Source organism: Pongo pygmaeus, chromosome 9 (genome assembly GCF_028885625.2).
Source record: "Pongo pygmaeus isolate AG05252 chromosome 9, NHGRI_mPonPyg2-v2.0_pri, whole genome shotgun sequence".
NCBI classification, from domain to species: Eukaryota; Metazoa; Chordata; class Mammalia; order Primates; family Hominidae; genus Pongo; species Pongo pygmaeus.
Genome location: NC_072382.2, coordinates 15,395,239 through 15,415,381, shown reverse-complemented (window position 1 = coordinate 15,415,381; position 20,143 = coordinate 15,395,239). Strand labels below are relative to the sequence as shown.

At 40.6% G+C, this 20,143-nt stretch overlaps 1 protein-coding gene across 1 annotated transcript; it reads right to left on the bottom strand.

The window, feature by feature from the left end:
* Nucleotides 1-1,766: 1,766 nt before the first annotated feature.
* CBLIF (cobalamin binding intrinsic factor) lies at nt 1,767-18,068 on the bottom strand. The gene is made up of 9 exons (XM_054440785.2): nt 17,944-18,068; nt 16,421-16,597; nt 15,580-15,693; nt 14,988-15,128; nt 13,695-13,876; nt 9,675-9,852; nt 8,309-8,510; nt 4,159-4,277; nt 1,767-2,039 (listed from the first exon to the last, which is right to left on the bottom strand). The coding sequence occupies exons 1-9, from the start codon at nt 18,020-18,022 to the stop codon at nt 1,978-1,980; spliced, it is 1,254 nt and encodes a 417-aa protein (XP_054296760.1). The 5' UTR covers nt 18,023-18,068; the 3' UTR covers nt 1,767-1,977.
* Nucleotides 18,069-20,143: the final 2,075 nt, after the last annotated feature.

Here is a 20,143-nt window from a genome sequence, read left to right as displayed (position 1 = left end):
CACACAGAAATCTCTTTGGTTGCCCAATTTATTGTTAAAGAAACAAAAATAATCTTTGTATAAAATAATGTTTTTTCCATTTTCCAGTTGCTCAATTATTATGTGTTGAATGGCTAACACTTAGAAAACAGAGAGGCAAACAAAAAAACCCAATCACCAATAATTCTGCACACAGAGATCACCACTGAAACACTCCAGCATGGAAAATATTATAATGTCGTCATGTACTTGCCTTCATTCACTTGGAGTTGCCTTCATTCACTTCATTCACTCACTTCATTCATGTTCATCATGAACGTCTTTTCATGTCGGTAAGAATTTATCTTCAACATGAATTTTAGTAACTTTTAAGTATCTCATCATGTGGCTGCACCAGAGTTTGTCCTGTCCTATTGTTGGACATCTACATTGTTCTATTTTTTCCCATATTATAAACATTATTTGAGAGCACTTTGCTCACCACCCCTGAGATTTCCTTCCATTATAGTGACAGTCTTGGCCTTTTTCTGGGATAGAGAGAGTTACCTAATAGATAAGTCTGAAATGAGGACCTGGGCCTGTGTGGCCCACACCTCCTTCTCCTAGGAGCCAGACTGTTAGCAGAGAGCAGGTAATTGCTCTGAGATGCTCAGATGGGAGGCTTGTGCCTGGGCAGTTCAGTCTGTCTGATTCTGGGGTTCAGTTTTAGGAAGTGTTTTGTGGCTATACACCTAAGCTCTTGTCTATAATAGTTACAGCTGACCTTTTGATTCTTGTATATTTATGTGTTCCTCATATATATATATATATATATATATATATATGTATAAATATCAGAATTGGGATTTTTTTTGGCCAAAGGTGTGCGTATTTTAGGCCTGTTTTTGTTTTTTGTTTTTTTTGGAGATGGAGTTTTGTTCTTGTTGCCCAGGCTGGAGTGCAATGGTGTGATCTCGGCTCATAGTAACCTCTGCCTCCTGGGTTCAAGTGGTTCTCCTCTCTCAGCCTCCCAAGTAACTGGAATTACAGGCACATGCCACCACACCAGGGTAATATTTGTATTTTTAGTAGAGACGGGTTTCACCATGTTGGTCAGGCTGGTCTCAAACTCCTGACCTCAGGTGATCCACCTTCCTTGGCCTCCCAAACTTCTGGGATTACAGGTATGAGCCACCACGCCCGGTCATTTTAGGTCTTTTGATACAAATTTTTATGTTATTCTCTAGAAAGTTTGTACCAGTGTTCACTCCTACCAGTAGAGATTAGAGTTATGTTTATCTTTGAAAGCTTAAAATTTTTTCAAAGATCTGTATCTATTTATCATATAAAATATATAATATGTTAAATTATATGTAATCATATAAAATACATTGTTATATATAATCATGTAAATATATAGTATATTAAATTATGTATAATATATTGAATATAAGTTAATTTACATATTACATATGTAAATGATCTAAATATATATTTTAAATATGAATTTAACCAAAAAAATTGGAAACAGAAGGAGAGAGTTAAGACATAACATCAATTACCAAGTTTTGAACCATCTGGGAGTTTTATATGTTGAAATGTTTGGCCATACGTGGGCATGTTTACGTTAGGCAATTTAAAAAGGAGTACTTGGTATAAGAAAATATGAAATTTAAAAAATATATCATTTGTAGAAATAGGGAGTGTGCTATTTAATTAATCAAGAAATCAGAATGATATCCAAAAATATCAGCTACTCTCCCTTTTCCCCTCACCTTAGGTTTAAACGATGATTGGCAGTCATTGTGTTGAGAAGATGAAAATTTTATTTTCATGAGTCATAGATGTTGAGACTCCAGTGAACTTTGCATTTTTATTCTACATAGCGGTTTTCCATGTTTTTACCAAGAATCTGGTAGCATCACAGGCATTCGCTTTTTTGCATAGGTTTAAGATGAAGTGGAAAAAATTTCACCCATCCTTTGGAGATGTTTGATAGAAGCTGAACCCACCTCTTCCTTAGTACTGTGTGAAATTGGCTGTGATGTGCTCGTGGTTGAAGGGTATGTAGTCAGCAACCCCTGGAAATAAGCAGAGAATAACATGAGGTGACTGTGGTGCATGTAACCACCTCTGTCCCCCAAGGGAGGATGCAGTGAGCCAGATGCAGTGAACCCATTAAATTTTTTTAAAGGAGTAAAATCATCCTAGAGAGAAATAGGCAGTTTGATTATGAAGAGAACATGAAACTGAGATTTAGGGAGTTCTTGTTTCCAGTCTCTGGTCACCACTTCATGGAGTAAGTCTTTGGGTATACCCTTTAAGATGCGCGAGTCTCTTTTTCCTCACATACAAGATTTTTTTAATAATATTTACTCTGAAGAGTTATTTTCAGAATTAGGAATAATGACCGCTGGGTACCTAATACAGTACCTGACACAGAATAATTGTGCAATAAATGGTGGTTATTGTTAAAATGGCTTATATAGGCCAAAATTAGGGCATTCAAGGGAGAACCTCCTGTTCATTTTTGAAGATTTTGTAAGACTTAAGAAAGAGCAGTGGGTTGAGAATTTTGTCTTTCAGAACAGGAAAGACAGATGATGGCAATATCTGTTACCTTTCAGGTAGCTGGGCAACAGAAAGAATGACAGTTTCAGGCCCAAATATTTTTGTTTCTCAGAGGCCTTTACCATTCTTTCTCCCAGGGAAGAAAAGTAATTGGTAGACATGAGAATATGCCTCATTTAAGTTCCTGGGGCAATTACTTTCCTTTTTTTTTTTTTTTTGAGATGGAGTCTCGCTCTGTCACCCAGGCTGGAGTGCAGTGGCACAATCTCGGCTCACTGCAAGCTCTGCCTCCTGGGTTCTCCTGCCTCAGCCTCCCAAGTAGCTGGGACTACAGGCACCCGCCAACCACGCCCAGCTAATTTTTTTGTATTTTTAGTAGAGACGGCGTTTCACCATGTTAGCCAGGATGGTCTCAATCTCCTGACCTCCTGATCCGCCCGCCTCAGTCTCCCAAAGTGAATTACTTTCTTTTTTAAAAAAAATTCTGGGTACTTAAAAAATTTTTAATTTTTATGGGTACATAGTAGGTGTGTACATTTATGGGGTATATGGGATATTTTAATAGAGACATTTCTTTAATAGAGACATTTAATAGAAAACTAATAATAATGATGATTAGTATTTTTGAATACGTGCCATTTGAAAAACATTGTACTTAATCATTCTGAGTATATTATTTCCAATCCTTACAATAACCCAATAAATGATTAATGCAATTTCCATTTTAAAGCTGTGGAAACTGGCTCACAGATTTACTACTAATGTAATGCAGCTATTAAATAAGAGAAAGAGCTTCTAACCAAGTCCTCTGTGACTCCAAGATCTTTATTATATGCTTTGCTATAACTCCACAAATTCTGACTGGCAAGATTTTGCTAAATACATGATAGACTCTAAGAAAAACATCTCCTCCACTGTAATATTGGATAATGAAGCACCTTTCCAAGCCAAGTGGCCTTGGCTCTACTGTGACTTTATTTGGCTTTACATGTCTCTGCATGGTGACAGTCAACATCAGGTTAACTAGGTAACATCATGCTTAGACTAAAACCATACAGCAATGCTCTTTAAATTAGGGAATATTTTAATATGTGTGCAAAAGCTTTAACAAATGTTAAGGTTTTGCTGAAGTCTGAGTTTTATTCTTCCCACTTTCTCCTAATTTTTTCAGGGGACACATGCACCAATATCCGTATGCAGGCATTTCTCTCTTTGGAGATTTTTTTTAAAAAAGAAGGTGAAGCACGAATTTTGAGTGAAACTTTTGTACAAAGCACATTTGTCCTAGAGTTTGGAAACCTGGGTTTGATTATCCACTTTTACATTCTAGATGCATGCCTTGTACAAGACCCTTTAATGTCTCTAAGACTTACTTTCCTTCTCTGTGAAAAGTATTATCGCTGCCTACAGAATTAATCTCTTTCTCTATGTAATGATTATATATATATATACAAAATATGTATGTGTATACATATATAAGCAATCACTGTCTATAGAATTATTGTATATACACATATGATCTCATAATTATTCATTAAGTGAATGAATGAATACATTAAATGAAAAAATAATTAAGGAATGTAGCCTTCAAACTATGGAAGATAACGCCTGTGCCTTTTCTTCCCTCACCTTCATTCAAAGGTGTTACGCCACTAAGGAACTGCCAGTATGTCTTGTGATTAATATTTTCAGCGATATTGTTGATAGAAGAGACAACAAGGCCCCAAGATGTCATCGTGGTTTCAAATCTAAAAAAAAAGTTTATATATGATTAACATCTCACTTTAGGTCAGGGAATAAGGGGTAAGATGAAGGGATAGAGACAGCCAATTAATTAATTAGTTAATTAATTTTTTTAGAGACAAGGTGTGACTTTGTTACCCAGGCTAGTGGTGAGATCCTAGCTTATGGCAGCCTCGAAATCCTGGGCTCAAGCAATCCACCCGCCAGGATAGAGACACTTTAAATGCTTCAGATAAATGCTTCAGACATTTTAAATGATATTCTCTTTTGAGCATGATTTTATCTGATAAAATGATCAGATAAAATCAAATGAGAAAATGCTTTAACCAGTTTCCTATTGATGGGCATTTAGGTTGATTCCATGTCTTTGCTACTGTGAATCGTGCTGCAATGGACATGGATGGAGGCCATTATCCTTAGCAAACTAACACAGGAACAGAAAACCAAATACTGCATGTTCTTACTTATAAGTGGGTGCAAAATGATGAGAACACATGACTACACAGAGGGGAACAACACACACGGGGGCCTATCAGAGGGTACAGGTTGGGAGGAGGGACAGGATCAGGAGAAATAACTAATGGGTAGTAGAATTAATACCTGGGTGATGAAATAATCTGTACAACAAACCCCCATGACACAGTTTACTTATGTAACAAACATGCAAATGTACCCCAAACTTAAAATAAAAGTTAAGTTAAAAAAAAGAGAAAATGGGCCAGGTATGGTGGCTCATGCCTGCAATCCCAGCACTTTGGGAGGCTGAAGAGGGCAGATTGCTTGAGCCCATGAGTTCGAGACCAGCCTTGGCAACATAGTGAAACCTCATCTCTAACAAAAATACAAAAATTAGCCAGTCTCATAACCTGATCTCAAAATAAATAAATAAATAAATAAATAAATTTTAAAAAAGCAAACATGCAAATGACTAATGAATATGAAATTACTTCACTTAGAATGAAATGAAATGAAAATGAATGGATTTTGAAAACACCTATTAATAATCAAATTTAAAAAATGTGAATTCCCCCAAATGGGTAAATAATTATGAGTGATGGAATGAATATCCAAGATTAAATATTTGGAAGCTGTGAAAATATTTGTCAATAATTTTCAGTAACATAGGAAACTACTTATGCAATAATGTTAAGTGAAAATATGAGATACAAATTTTACATGAAATATCTGTCTCATGTATATGATGGATCACACCTATTTGTAATATGCATAGAAAAACCTACAAAAGTTATAAAAAATATTAACAGTTGTGATACTGTGTGTGGACTGTAGATGATTTTTCTTCTTTATACTTTTTCCCTCAAAATTTCTGCTATATGTATTTATTACATTTATAATCAGAAAAAGAAAAATTAGGCAAAATTAAAGCTAACTTCAGAGAAGTGAAGTACGGTATATCCAGAGGGTTTTAAAATTAAATATTTTGGGGCCAGATGCAGTGGCTCACGCCAGTAATCCCAGCACTTTGGGAGGCTGAGGTGGGTGGATCACCTGAGGTCCAGAGTTCGAGATCAGCCTGGCAAGCATGCTGAAACCCCATCTCTACTGAAAATACAAAAATTAGCAGGGTGTGGTGGTGGGTGCCTATAATCCCAGCTACTCAGGAGGCTGAGGCAGGAGAATCACTTGAACCCGGGAGGTGGAGGTTTCAGTGAGCCGAGATCGCGCCATTGCACTCCAGCCTGGTTGACGAGAGCAAAACTCTGTCTCAAAAAAAAAAAATTAAATAGTTTTGAAGTGCAATTTTTATCCTGATCTGTCTATGGAAGTTAGGGAAGTTATGGAGTCGTGCAGTAAGCAGCAGACACAATGTGCTCAACAGAACCGGGTGGAATAGACACCCACGTGGTATCACTCAGTTGTCAATTCCTTAGCCTCTGTCAGTATTCCTTCTTGATATCTTCTTGAAGAATTTGGATCATCTTTTCTTTGAAAAAGAAAAGATGCTTTTTTCCTTTGCATGACTTGGCATTTTTCCTCCTCTCCTCCTGTAGCTTAGACTTCTCCATGTTTCTTTATTGCTTCCTCTTTTTGCAAACTATAAACATTCTCTAAAAGTTAATTTTCTCCTCTGTGATTTATTTCTGTATTTTCCCCTACCTTGAGAGGAGGCATGGAAAGAACATGAGCATCAGATTCAGTCCAACCCGGATTCTGCTCTCAACTCTATCAGTTATGTGTTATGTGATCTTAGGAATATTACTAACTTCTTTGAGCCTAAGGGTTCTATCTGTAAAATGAGAATAACTAAATATGTCTTATGGTTTTATTGGGTGCATGTATCTGCTACCTACTGCATGGGTTCTTGACTTAGGTCATCACCTCTAACAGATGACCGTCCAATTTTTTTTTGCCTGTCCTGACCTCTATTCCTAGTACTTCCTCTATACCTCCAAAAGCCTTTCTTTCTTTCTCTCTTTCTTTCTTTCTCTCTTTCTTTCTTTCTCCTTTCTTTCTTTCTTTCTTTCTCTTTCTTTCTTTCTCCTTTCTTTCTTTCTTGCTTTCTTTCTTTCTTCTTTCTCTTTCTTTCTTTTTCTTTCTTTCTCTTTCTCTCTCTCTTTCTCTTTCTTTCTTTCTCTCTCAATTCCTTTCCTTCCTTCCTTCCTTCCTTTTTTTGTTTTGTTTTTGTTTTGTTTTGTTGTTTGTCTCACTCTGTCTCCCAGGCTGGAGTGCAGTGGCACGATCTTGGCTCACTGCAACCTCCACCTCCCAGGCTCAAGCAATTTTCCCATCTCAACCTCTCGGGTAGCTGAGACCACAGGCACGCACCACCACGCCTGGCTAATTTTTATATTTTTAGTAGAGATGGGGTTTCGCCATGTTGGCCAGGCTGGTCTCGAACTCCTAACAAGTGATCCACCCGCCTCAGCATCCCAAAGTGCTGTAATTACAGGCGTGAGCCACTGTGCCTGGACTATACCTCTAAAAGCCTTCTAATGTTCCTATTTCAAATGCCCACCATTAAACATATCTAAGGAATTTAATCCCTTTCTTTGAAAGATATTCTTTCTTCTTGACCCTTTAATCAATAGTTTTGAAGCTTCTTTCTCTTAATCTGTATGTCCCATCACTCACAGAGCCTTGGTGTGGGTCCGTGTATCCCAGAGGAAGTCATCGTCACTTCACAGCTCCATTATTGGAGTCATGTCCTATGTTTTAGCCTTGTCTCCTATTCTCATGACCTAAGCAACATTTTACAAAGTGGATTTTCTTACTCAAAAACTTGCAAAACGCAGTCCAGTCTCCTGAACCTGGTATTTCAAGACTTTTACACTGTCACCCAACCTGGTGTGTCCACCTGGCCTATTCATTGGCCCCAAATTCGTTGCTCAGTCTTATCGCAAATGCTTTGTTCTGGCCATTTCTTTTCTTTTCTTTTCCTTTTTCTTTGAGACAGAGTTTCACTCTTGTTGCCCAGGCTGGAGTGCAATGGCATGATCTCGGCTCACTTCAACCTCCGTCTCCCGGGTTCAAGCGATTCTCCTGCCTCAGCCCCCCGAATAGCTGGGATTACAGGCATGTGCCACCACACCTGGCTAATTTTGTGTTTTTAGTAGAGACGGGGTTTCAGCATGTTGGTCAGGCTGGTCTTGAACTCCTGACCTAAGGTGATCTGCATGCCTTGGCCTCCCAAAGTGCTGGGATTACACGCATGAGCCACTACGCCCAGCTTTTTCTGGCCATTTCTTTTTCTGGACTTACCTCTTCCCACATCTTTGTAAATAGTACCTATTCTTTGTGGTTCAAAGCTACAAAGTCTCTTTTGCCTATTCTAGTCTGCAATGGACTTTCGAATCTCCTCTGAATTTTTGTTTTTAAAACTTCATCATACATTGACTTGCATGATTTAAGTTTTCATGAGAGCCTTACCTATTTATTAGATTGTAAGCTGCTCAAGGGGCTATTAAATACAAATCTGTTATCAAAAGGAAAAAAATTAAGAAAACAGAGGATGGATAAAAAATGGGAATTCACATCAGGCCTTGAGAGAATGATGAATGACATTTGTAATACTCACTTGAACATAGGATTTTTGCGCTGTGCTTCTTCTAGGACAACAAGTAACACTGACCCACTTTTCACACTAACATTGATGGTCTCGTTGAAGAGCAGCTCAACCCCCCTCAGCTGGTTATTTATGGTGTATATGACAGTGATGTTAGATGCGGAGGTGGGGCCAGGGCCAGGGTTGCTGGGTAGAGTTGGTTGTACCTCATGATCTGTGAAGGGCAAAGAGGCCACATTTGTCAAAGATTATGGGGTTTGTATCATAGGTGCAAAATCTCTGTTATTGGCAACTCACCCCAGAAGACATTTCAAGAAAGTAGTGAGTTTCATACCATTTAACAAAGTACTTGGACAACTAGCATAGAATTCCGGCAAAAACTCCATGGCCACCTTGTTAAGGTTGGGACATCACTGGGAAGCAGCCTAAGGGGTCGAGTGAATGTGGTAGTGTTTGGTAGGATTGGGATCAGTTTGCTTGATTTTGTTCTCCACATTCTGCATTGAGTTAGACAAGAAACTTATTAATCACTTCTTGTCTTAGGAAGTTCATGCAATGCAAGAGGAATGATGCTTTATGTTAGCATTTTATTTAAAAAAAAAGAGTTTGAGGATCCATACCAAACACTAGTAATCTCTGGAGTGATAAGTTTTTATGCAAGACCTCCACTTTCTAAATGCATATTTCTGTAATGTTTGAATTTTAAGTGTCTTTCATTTGTATGCATAATTGAATAAAATAAAGATATTTTTAATTAAAAAGTGGCATGCTAGGTTTCCACTCCATCTCACTGATATGTTGCGTGCATCGAGCTTTCGTATTTAGATCTTTAAGGCTCGACTTAAATATGAATTCTGTTCTTTTCCGAAGCCTCCCAAACAAAATCAACAACTGGTCACTATTTTTCTTTTTGGCATTTGCACTATGTGTGGCTTTAACTTCTATTTAATACTTACTTGTTTGTCCCAAATATTGTAGTTTTTGTTTACACATCTGTCTTCTGACTTTGCGAAAGGCAGATATGATAAGATATGCATAGTGTTTGATGGTACATTTGTCGAATGAATAAATGAAGCTATATATGTTATTTGATAGTTGGGACCATTTTGCTTCTCCTACCTCTAGTATCCCACAAAATGCTTTGCACATAGTAGGAGCTGCATAAATATATGCTGAATGAAGTAGATATGGGGCTGAGTTCTGAGTGCAGGAAGGTATGTCTGTGCTAGCACACACTCTTAAGGACTGGGAGTCAGATGTGCTCTGCCCACATGGGAATAATGGACATTACAAGCCTATATGCCACTTAACATTGATCCACATGTCATTTCTGGCATAAGTTGCTGCTTTATGACATAAGGAGAGGTGGATGTCTTACCAGGACTACAAGTGACCTGGGGCACATCTAGGTATGTCTTGCCTTTCAGGGAAGGGAGGATTTGAGCAATGGACATGGGGTTGTGGAATTTCCCCTGCTTAATCTCATCAAGTATCATATCCATAGTCTTCTTGCAGTTCCATTCCTTTTTAGGTGGCTCAGGTGTTACAGAGAGAGCCTGGGAAGGAAGAGAGAAAGAGAGAGAGAAAGAGGAATTAGGCATAGCTGAGAGTTGGCTCTTACATGTCTTAAGAGATAAACTTGATCACTAATCATTGTGATCACGTAGTCACCCAGAATGCAAAGCCAATGCTATGTAAGGTTTGGAACACATTTGTCTTCAATGCTATGTCCCCACCGCTTAGCACAGTGTCTGTCAGACAGCAGACACAGAACTGTGCAATGATCAGATCCAGGGAACACTATTAGGCAGTCATATTTACGAACGACTCTTGAATGTAGAGTGAGGGTGAGAGCTGGGCTCCAGAGGGAGCTTTAGCCTAGGACAATCTAGCCACATAAACGGAGTAAACCCCTTGTTTTATGTTGTCATGTGCCCTCTTTGGTGGATTTTCCCTCACTTTGTGCTTGCATCAGGACTCTCAGAGGCTCCACAACCCTGGCCCAGGATGGACTCATGACCTGGGCTGGGCTGATGGTGGTCACCATCCCCTTGATGACAGTGATTGGTGGACACATGTACTAATCAGAGTCATTCCCTGACATACAGACGTTGGGACACCGAAAGATTTTTGTTTTCCTGCTAAGGTTATTCAACTGGACCATGCCAGTAAACAGTAAGCTGCTAGTGACCATCTTTCTCAGACACTTTGAAGAAGCCCTGCAGCAGGAAAGAATGAGGAAAATCACGGCTGGACGATGAAAAAAGAGTGGCTCCTGATATCATGATTTGAGCCCTTTATTCTGGTTATTCCTGAAACCACCTAATTCAGCCCTAGACTTCCCAGTGTATGTGAATAGTAAATCCTCATTTTTTTCTTGAGCTAAAAGGATTTGGGTTTCTGTTACTTGCAAAATGAGTCTTGAGTAATACACCAAGCCATGCAGCCATTCACCTATTTTGCTGCGTTATCTATCGCATGAATAAAATAGAAATAATAACTTCTGTCTATTGTTGGGGGAGTCATTTGCGGTTCCAAGGGGCTAATATATAAAAGCATTTCGTGATGTGTGATATGTGATATGGAAGCTGTCATTACCACCTCCCTTCCTTTACAGTGCAATTATGGCCACCAGAGTATGTTAATAGGCTGAGATTGTTAATGACTGCTTCACCTGAAGCTTGGAATAGGAAATGGGAGAAGAGAGAGAGAGGAGTCATAAATGGCTGTCTCAGCTAGGGTCAGTATGCACAACTGGGCAATTGTGACAGGGACGACCATCACTGAACCTCAGCATCCATAAAGCATGGCTCTGGACAGAGGCCACTTTACAAGGCAGTTGGTTTAAGGGCCATCAGGTGGGTGCTCCTCAGCAACAATATCTTGTCCACTTGTCATATGCACCTCCCAAATTTCACTAAGCAAGATATATTCATTGGGATTACACATCACCAACGCCAACACTCTAGAGAGGATAACACATTAAGTGGTTAGATGTCATTAATAACTTTCCATCAAGAAGTTTATCAGTTCTCTTTTCTTTTCTTTTCTTTTTTTTTTTTTTTTTTTGAGATGGAGTCTCGCTGTGACGCCCAGGCTGGAGTGCATTGGTGCAATCTCAGCTCATTGCAACTTCTGTCTCCCGGGTTCAAGTGATTCTCCTGCCTCAGCCTCCTGAGCAGCTGGGATTATAGGTGCCTGCCACCACACCAGGCTAATTTTTGTATATTTAGTAGAGATGGGGTTTCGCCATATTGGCCAGGCTGGTCTTGAACTCCTGACCCCAAGTGATCTGCCCGCCTCGGCCTCCCAAAGCGCTGGGATTACAGGTGTAAGCCATCACGCCTGGCCTATCAGATCCCTTTTCAAGATAAGCGCCTATCAGAGGAAACTTGAAAGCAATAGGATATTCATGGAAGAAAGATGAGAAGTTCTGGAACAGAGGAAATGCCTCATGAGCGTCTTTGGGTAGGGATGAGCATGGCCTGGGCCACTGGAAGTGTACTGACATCTTGGAAGAAGGTGAACAAAGGCTGAAAAGGAAGTTTACTAGCATCACTGCTCTGCTGAGACAGATCTTGAACAATTGTTAAGCATGACATTATGCATGCATTTTTTTGCATACCACATTTTATTTAACTGAATTGCAACCTTATTATTATGGAGAAAATAAAATTTGGGGAAATTCAATATTTGTCTGAGATGGTGGCAAGTCTAGGAGTCAAACCTAAGTTGTGATAGTTCCAGAGCCCTTTGATTTTCTATATCAGAATATTTTAGATTAGGAAAATGTTATATATTAGACACCTATTGATTCCAGACTTCAGGATGCCTAAGTAAATTCCAGATAGAGGCAGTAAAAAGGGTAGGGAGAGATTATGTATTCTGACAAGAAATCCACATGGCCTGTGGTATTTGGATCTAGACATAGTCCTGCCTTTTGATAGGAAAAGCTTTAATTCCCAGGTACAGCTTATCAGAGTGTACTTGGCAGGTGATAAAATCCAAACAGAATTCGCAAACCAAGTTAGCAAAAGTAAACACTTCTCTGGTGCTAAATTGAAGCAAGGTTATTTTTAGAGAGTCACATGTAAAAAAAAAAAAGTCCCCAAACCATCTTTTATATCTCTTCCAGACTGCCTTTTTCTTTCCAAAAAGCTTCTAGACAAGAGCACTGGGAATGTTCTTGTAAAATTCAGCCATGGAAAAAACAGGGTTTTGTTCTATGACAAAGTCTCCTTGACTGTGACATAGAAGTGAACTTTATATTTATTAGTCACTTCTATACGTGGTCCATTGAAGTGGAAATTATTTTTTTGCTCTTATGTTTAACATGAACCAATTCTTAGGCTGTTTATATCCTTTTCTAATTTTTAATGTATGAAATCTCAATACTAGTCTCCATTGTTTTCCCCAGGAGACAATTTCTTTCTAATAGTCCGCAACTATGTTAGGTTTAGGGCTGGCATCATCATTCCATGATTCTCCCTTTCCTGGGCTTTCTGAGTTGAAGAGTTCCTGGTCCTATTAATCCCCATAGGATATTTTGAGTCATTGGAGCTAAAACTTCTTAGTTGGGATTAGAGGATTCAGCCACAGATGGCTGCTAGTTTCTGATTCTAGTTGGTTATTTCTGCCCACTACCATTGGTGCATCTGTCTTCTATGGAGGCTGCTGCCCTAATCAAGTAGGGTAGGGTGGGTTGTTGGATTTGGAACTATGAATACCAAACACATCTTACAGAATCGAAGCCTGGGAATGCATGCTATTAAAGCATAGAATTGAGTATGGACTTGGCTGACAGATAGATCTGCTTTACCATTTACTATGGGTTTTTGTGAGGCTGGGTCAACTTTAGGTTATTTTCCTTAATCATTTTGAGTATAAACTTGCTATTTTTAGATCAAGGTAAAACACTGAAAAAGAACACTTGGCTGGTAAGATTGCATCTTATATATAAGATATATATATAAGATTTTATATATATAAAAGATTGCATCATATATATATAAAAATTGTATATTTTTAGAGGGCCTGCTTTAATATTCTTATTATTTATACATCAAAATTGTAATAGTCTGAACTATTACAAATAAACTGATCATTATTAATAATAAATTAATATATTTCTTGATTTATTTGTTTCATTTTTTTTCCCCAAGGAAGAGAAACGAGTTCATATAGATTTGTTTTCACACTTTACATAGGAGGTAGGGAGGAATTAACACTTACCTGCATTTTACCAGTAGAGAAACTGAGGCCCAGGCACCACAAAGAATATATCTCAGGTCATACTAGCTGGACTTTCACAGAGATGTTAGTAGAAGCCTGGCCTCTTGATTCTGCAATCCAGGCTTATTGGCAGGAACCCAACCAAGAGCATCCAGCACATGTTTACCTGCATGGCGAGGCCAGTACTGTAGATGTCTCCAATGATGCCATTATCTTTGATCTTCATGCTGATTTTCTCCACAATATCCTTTAGTGCCTGACCAAACAGGGATCTGTAACCTTCCTCTGAACCTACAGGGATCTTGTTGTACATACAGGTCAGAGCCAAGGTTGCAATTGCTCCTGTGTCTGTGAATGACAGAGGGGATAAGATCACCATAGTCACCATCACGGCAATATGAACAGGTAACATTTATTATGTGCTTATTATATTCTGGCTCCGTGATTTTATTTGCTCCTCAGAACAACCTGTGAAATAGTACCTGTAATCATCTCCATTTAAAAGACAAAAAATGGAGGCTCAGAAAAATTAAGTAAGCAGCAGGGCCAAATCCCCATTTGAAAGTTGCATAACTTCATTAAGGGTGCTAGTGTTACAAGCAAATAAGTCCAAATTTTTGGAGGCAGAGATGCCCCAGAAATGTGTGAGGTCCCAGATGTGAAAGGGAGACCAGTCTGTTCTTAACCCCCAGGGAGGATCCTAGAGCAGTGGTTCACCTGTTTGTCTGACAGAAACTGAAACAAGAGGTTGCTGATGGGGCATGCGTAAGGGAGTGAAAACCTGAGATAATACTATTGCTTAGAGAGTTGGCAGAGGAGAAAAGGTGACCATGAATGCGGGCTGTGACAGTGGCCCCCACGGAGAAGGATCATTATCCATACAAGGGGACAGAAGGAGGACATGATGTTGTAGAGGGAAAACCTTCCATTCACAAGCAGCCATATGCTTGCAGAACAAAGACGAAAGGTGGTGCTCGAGTTTCCATGAAGGGAAATATCATGAGTTAGGGTTCCGAGAGTAGCTGTTAAATGGAGAGAGGATATTTGGATGTAATGAGGAGAAGCATCAAAAAGAATGGAGTGTGGGAGCATCGGTAGTGATTAAAAAGAGGACGCAGAGGAGAACTGAAGCAAGACATTAATAAGTTCTTTATTTTGGGAGGAACTTCTGACTTGAATGACATGACTATTGTTCCCAGCGGAGATTCTGTAGCTGCCAGACATATCAAGTATTATCAATTGTCTTTGTTTCTACATAATGCTCCCTCCCCTTCCTTCATGTACTCCTCAATTCACCTGCCCAACAAACATCTGATAAGTTTCTCCCATCCACAGGCACGTTCACGTCCTTAGCTCCTCCTCCATGGAATGCTTTCCTTTCCCAGTTCCCTGCCAGCTCCACCATTCAGTGCACAATGCCTCTGATGTTCCCAGCTCGGGGTAGTGGTGACCTACTCACCTACATTGAAGGGAGAGGAGTTGGCCAGCAGGGTCTTGGCAAAGCGGACGGCTATCGGCAAGGTCGCCTCAGAGTTCTTCTGGCACAGTGCCAAGATCGCTAGACTGGGCCCATAGAAGGCTGATGCTTCAGCGTTGGGGCCTCCGAAGGGGACAGAGAACCTTCATCAGACTCACATTCACCACGATGAGGACATTTGCAAAGAAGGAAAAGCCAAGCCTTTGAAAAGGAAATTGCTAGAAAACCTGCCCCCAAAGAGACACACAGCATAGGCAAAGAGCAACTTCAGTGTTTTTCAAAAGAATGTCATCAGGCATCTGCAAAGAATAAAAGGGATGACTGACTCTGTGTCTTCAGACAGGTGATAGCTCGACAAGCTTGTGTCCTTGGGATCATGACCTTTTCTAGTTCATTTTGGATTGGAAATGAATCTTTCCGCTGTGTGATTATCAGAAGGACCAGAGTGAAGGATACCTTGTGTCTCTTCCCTAACTTTCCTTTCTCTCCACCCCTACCCTTTTCCTTTCTGGGTTTAAAATTCTTAGCAAAAACCATGTGCCTGACTCTTTTCTCCCTTCCAGTGAGGTCTTACTGGAAGGTGCCCAGTTCTCCATTTGTCTTTGCAGAATGGATACTTTATCCCCAGGGTCTCGGCAGGAGGAGGTGAGGGCCATGATGGTGAGGCCGAGCTGCCCAATGGTTAGATCTGCAGAGAAGAGAACACAACAGTTAGACAGAGACGGGGACAGTTCTCCAGGAGCCAGTGATGAGTTCTCTGCTTTTTATCTAGAGCATTTTGACTTTTTAATAACACGAGCAGTTCTTTGATCTGTCTTTCCAAAGAAAAAAATATGGAAGAATACATAAGGGAGTATTTAATCTAGTGGCCTCTGTGTAACTTGATGACTCTAGTATTTGGTATTTCAGAATCCCTGGTATATGATTAGAAAAGTAGCAAAATACTCATAGATTTATATACAGAAATTTACAGTTACAAAATAATTTAAACTTTATCTAACTTGAGCCTGCAGGCAGCTCCTGGGAGATAGGCAGAACAGAGATTTTATATCATTATTATCATTGCTATTAGTAGTAGGGTTATTATTATTAGAATCATCTGCAAGGTGAAGCTAAGCAGTATCCAGTGACTTGTCTCAGATCCCAGAGTTATGACGTGGCAGAGCCAGAACCAGAAGGCTGCTCTTTCGACGTCTAGTCCAGAACTCTCCCTGCTTTACTGACCTCCTCCATGAATGCTCTGATTTCACATGTGTTTCTTTCCAGGTACCTTCCAGGTATGTAGGGAAAGGTGTTTGGGTAGTTTATTTACAGTCAGAGGCAGCACTGGGGTGGGAAGGACACTGAGTTGGAATCTGGAGGTGGTATGTGATGTGTGAGATTCAGGGAGGGTGCGAGCGGCTCAGATGTCTCACCGTCGGTGTCGCTGGACATGAGCTGGTAAGTCAGGAGCTTCTGGGCCTTCAAGTTGTAGGCTCCGGCCAGATTCATGGCAATCAGGATGCTGGGGTTTGGGTAGGCTGATGAAGTCACCGAGTTCTCCATGAGTACTTGTATTCCATTGACCAAGGGCTCCTGTGCTGAGGGAACGGCTGAGAAGAGGAAAGCCATTTACTCACCTTCTAACCCTCATTCCTTCTCAAAAACGTTATCCCTGTGTCTTTGATGCTTTTTTCTTTCTTTCTTTCTTTTTTTTTTTTTTTTTGAGACGGTGTCGCTCTTGTTGCCCAGGCTAGAGTGCAATGGCACGATCTCGGCTCACTGCAACCTCTGCCTCCCAGGTTCAAATGATTCTCCTGCCTCAGCTTCCTGAGTAGCTGGGATTACAGGCGCGCACCACCACGCCCGGCTAATTTTTGAATTTTTAGTAGAGATGGGGTTTCACCATGTTGGCCAGGGTAGTCTCGAATTTCTGACCTCAGATAATCCACCCTTCTTGGCCTCCCAAAGTGCTGGGATTACAGGGGTGAGCCACCTCGCCTGGCCGTCTTTGATGCCTTTTAGGAGAACACTTGGTTAGCATTAGTATCCTAAGTGACTAAAGAGAAATGGAGAAAATGGTGAGATTTTACTTTTGAGGACAATTAGTTTCTACATCTTCTCAAATAATCCATATCCTTAAGAAAGTGATTTTTAAATTTAGTAACTTCAAGCAATATGGCTCATGACATTTCTCGTAGTTTCTATCACTTTCCTGGAAATCACTGATTCCCTTGCATTCATTTTTTCCCTCACTCTTTCATGAAGAATATTAAAGATTTGGGATATAATTTATCCTCAGCGAGTACCAAAATCTCTCACTAGTATGTAGTGGTGTCTGGTCACAATAGCCACTGAGTGTCTGTCTTTGTACCATCAACCATTATTCCTGCAGTAGTACTTCCATCTCTATTATTTTTATTGATTGATTTTTTGAGACAGGCTGCTGCTGTGTCATCTAGGCTGGAGTGCAGTGGTGTGATCATAGCTCACTGCAGCCTTGACCTCCTGGGCTCAAGCGATTCTCCTACCTCAGCTTTCTGAGTAGCTGGGACCACAGGTGCATGCCACTGCGCCCAGCTAATTTTTTATTTTTATTTATTTATTTTTTTTGTAGAGATGGAGTCTCACCATGTTACCCAGGCTGGTCTTGAACTCTTGGGCTCAAGCAATGCTCCTGCCTCAGTCTCCCAAAGTGCTGGGATTACAGGTGTGAGCCACTGCACCTGGCCCCATCTCTTAATAAAAAACGTATAGACTTGCCTCTCAAAGAACTTATGCTATTGAGTCAGGAAAGATGAACAGCACACAATCACACTCAGACTTACCCATTTTGGAATTCCTATAGTGATTGCTATTTTCAACCACTTTCTCATCAGCAGAGCTCAGTGTCAGAGGTCACAGCCCCTTCCCCAGGGCAACTGCCTCCCTGACCTCCTTGGAAAAACATCATACTCACAGCATGAACTCCGGGTCTGGGTACTAGTCCCAGCCATAGCCCAGAGAAGGCTCAGGAGGTAGAGGGCAAACCAGGCCATCTCACTCTCCCATCTACGTCTCTCATCCACAGGTACCGCGATTTGCAAGTGGAATATTTCTTTACCTTCTCTTATATGTGTTTCCCTTTGCTAAATAATCTGTCCCCAACCCAGCTTCTCCTAACTGCCCCTGTGCTGACCTCTCCTTTCCTGATACAAGTAAGTAAATTTTCATTTGCTTATCTAAGTTTACCAACTATAGACCCTCCAAGGTGTCTGGAGGTGACTTCTAGGTTACACAGTCATATGAGAAACCTGGGGCTGGGTATGCAGTGAAGGCAATGTTGAGAAAATGTCCTTTACCAAAGGCCTGGGTCAGACATCAGGAAGTTTGGATAATGTGCTATTATCAACAAGACTTCTTCTAGCCCTTATTGTATCCAATCAGTTACCAGGCTGCTTTTTAGTAACTACTTCACTGGGATTTAGGCCATTCATAGGCATCAGCTCATTTTATGATCCTAGGCACCTGCTTTACAACATGCCCTTTTAGTCTCTCAGGCAGGGATCTGCCAGGTGACATCTGGCTTTGTGAAGTTAGTGATGTCTACCTGGACCTGGATTCTAGCCTAGACTCTTTGAAGTTGTTTGACTTTAGGCAAGAAATGGACCTCGGTTTCCCAGAAATGGTTTTGTTTGATTTCTCTTTCCTTATCTGGAGATAAAAGCCGTCTCAAACACCTAAAGCTTTCAGATATTATCTTTTAAAATAAGTAATTAGAAAATGTGAGATCCATTAAGTATACATATTTCAGATGTGTAGCTATATTATAATGCAAATTATACTTCTTTATAAGGGAGAACCGAAAATGGTATCTTGAAATTATAAAGAAAGGAGCTTTTTTTTTTTTTTTTTTTTTTTTTTCCTTGCATGTAAAGTAGCTCATTTTAAGGGGAAATTCTCCAGTGGTGCCCATCTTAGCATAAAAGTCAGAGCCCTTTTCATGACCTACAGGACCTTAGAAGATCTGGCTCCTGGTTTCCTTTCTGACCTCAGCTCCAGGCGTTTTCCCCTTTGCTCACACTGCTCCCATCACACAGAACTTCTTGTGCTCCTTGAACACATCAGCTACCTTTGCACATGATGTCCCCTCAGCCCAGGACCCTCTTCTTTTAAATAGCCTCATGGTGGCTTCCTCACATCCTTCATGTCTCTGCTCAGAGGTAAGCTTTTAGAGATGTCTTCCCAGGCCGCCCTACATAAGATCCTACATCCTCACCTCCACTGACACCCCTGATGCCCCTCGCCTGCTATAACTCATCGCCCTCTGTCGCACTAAGTGTGTGGTTGTTTATCGTTTGTTTATCTCCCTACTAGAATGTCTGCTTCACGCGGGAGGGGCTTTGTCTCTTTGGCTCACTGCTCTATCCTTAGCCCTTACAACACTACCTAGCTCACAGTAGAAATAAAATATTTTTTGAATGAGTGAATTAATGAGCAAATGTAAGACATGGGTAATAAAGCATTTTTTCTCCCTTGGGAAACATGGGTGAGTTTTGTGAGATGAGAGCACAGGGTACGTACTGGGGTGTGCTGGACAACTTCTAACATGGCCCTGTGTTTTCACCTCCCGGTATTCATGCCTTGTGTAGTCCTCTTCCCTAGAGTGTGGGCTGGCCTGGGGCCACATTCTGTTATAATGAATATAATGCAGCAAAGGTGATGGGATGTGGTTGCAAAAGACCGATTTCCCTCTTGCTTGCCTTGTCTCTCTTGCCCTTCCTGCTCTCATGAAGGCAGCTGCCAAGTGTGAGCTGCCTTATGGAGAAGCCCACATATGGCCCCTGAGAGTAGCCTCCAGCCGATATCCAGGGAGGAAAGAACCCTTCCCCAGTGAGCTTTGAGATGAAGGCAGCCACAGCTGACATCTTGATTGCAGCCCTGGGAGAGACCCTCCTAAGCCAGAGGACCCATGTAAACCCTCCCTGGATTCTTGACCCACAGAAACTGTGGCATAATAAATGTTGTCTTAGGCCCCTAAGGTTTAGAGTCACTTGTTATGCAGCAATATATATCCAATACATGGTATATGGTGGAAGATGAGGCTGGAAAGACAGTTGGCATCTACTTGGTGGATAGCCTGGCAGGCTGTGTGAAGGAGTAGGAGGCAGAATAATGGC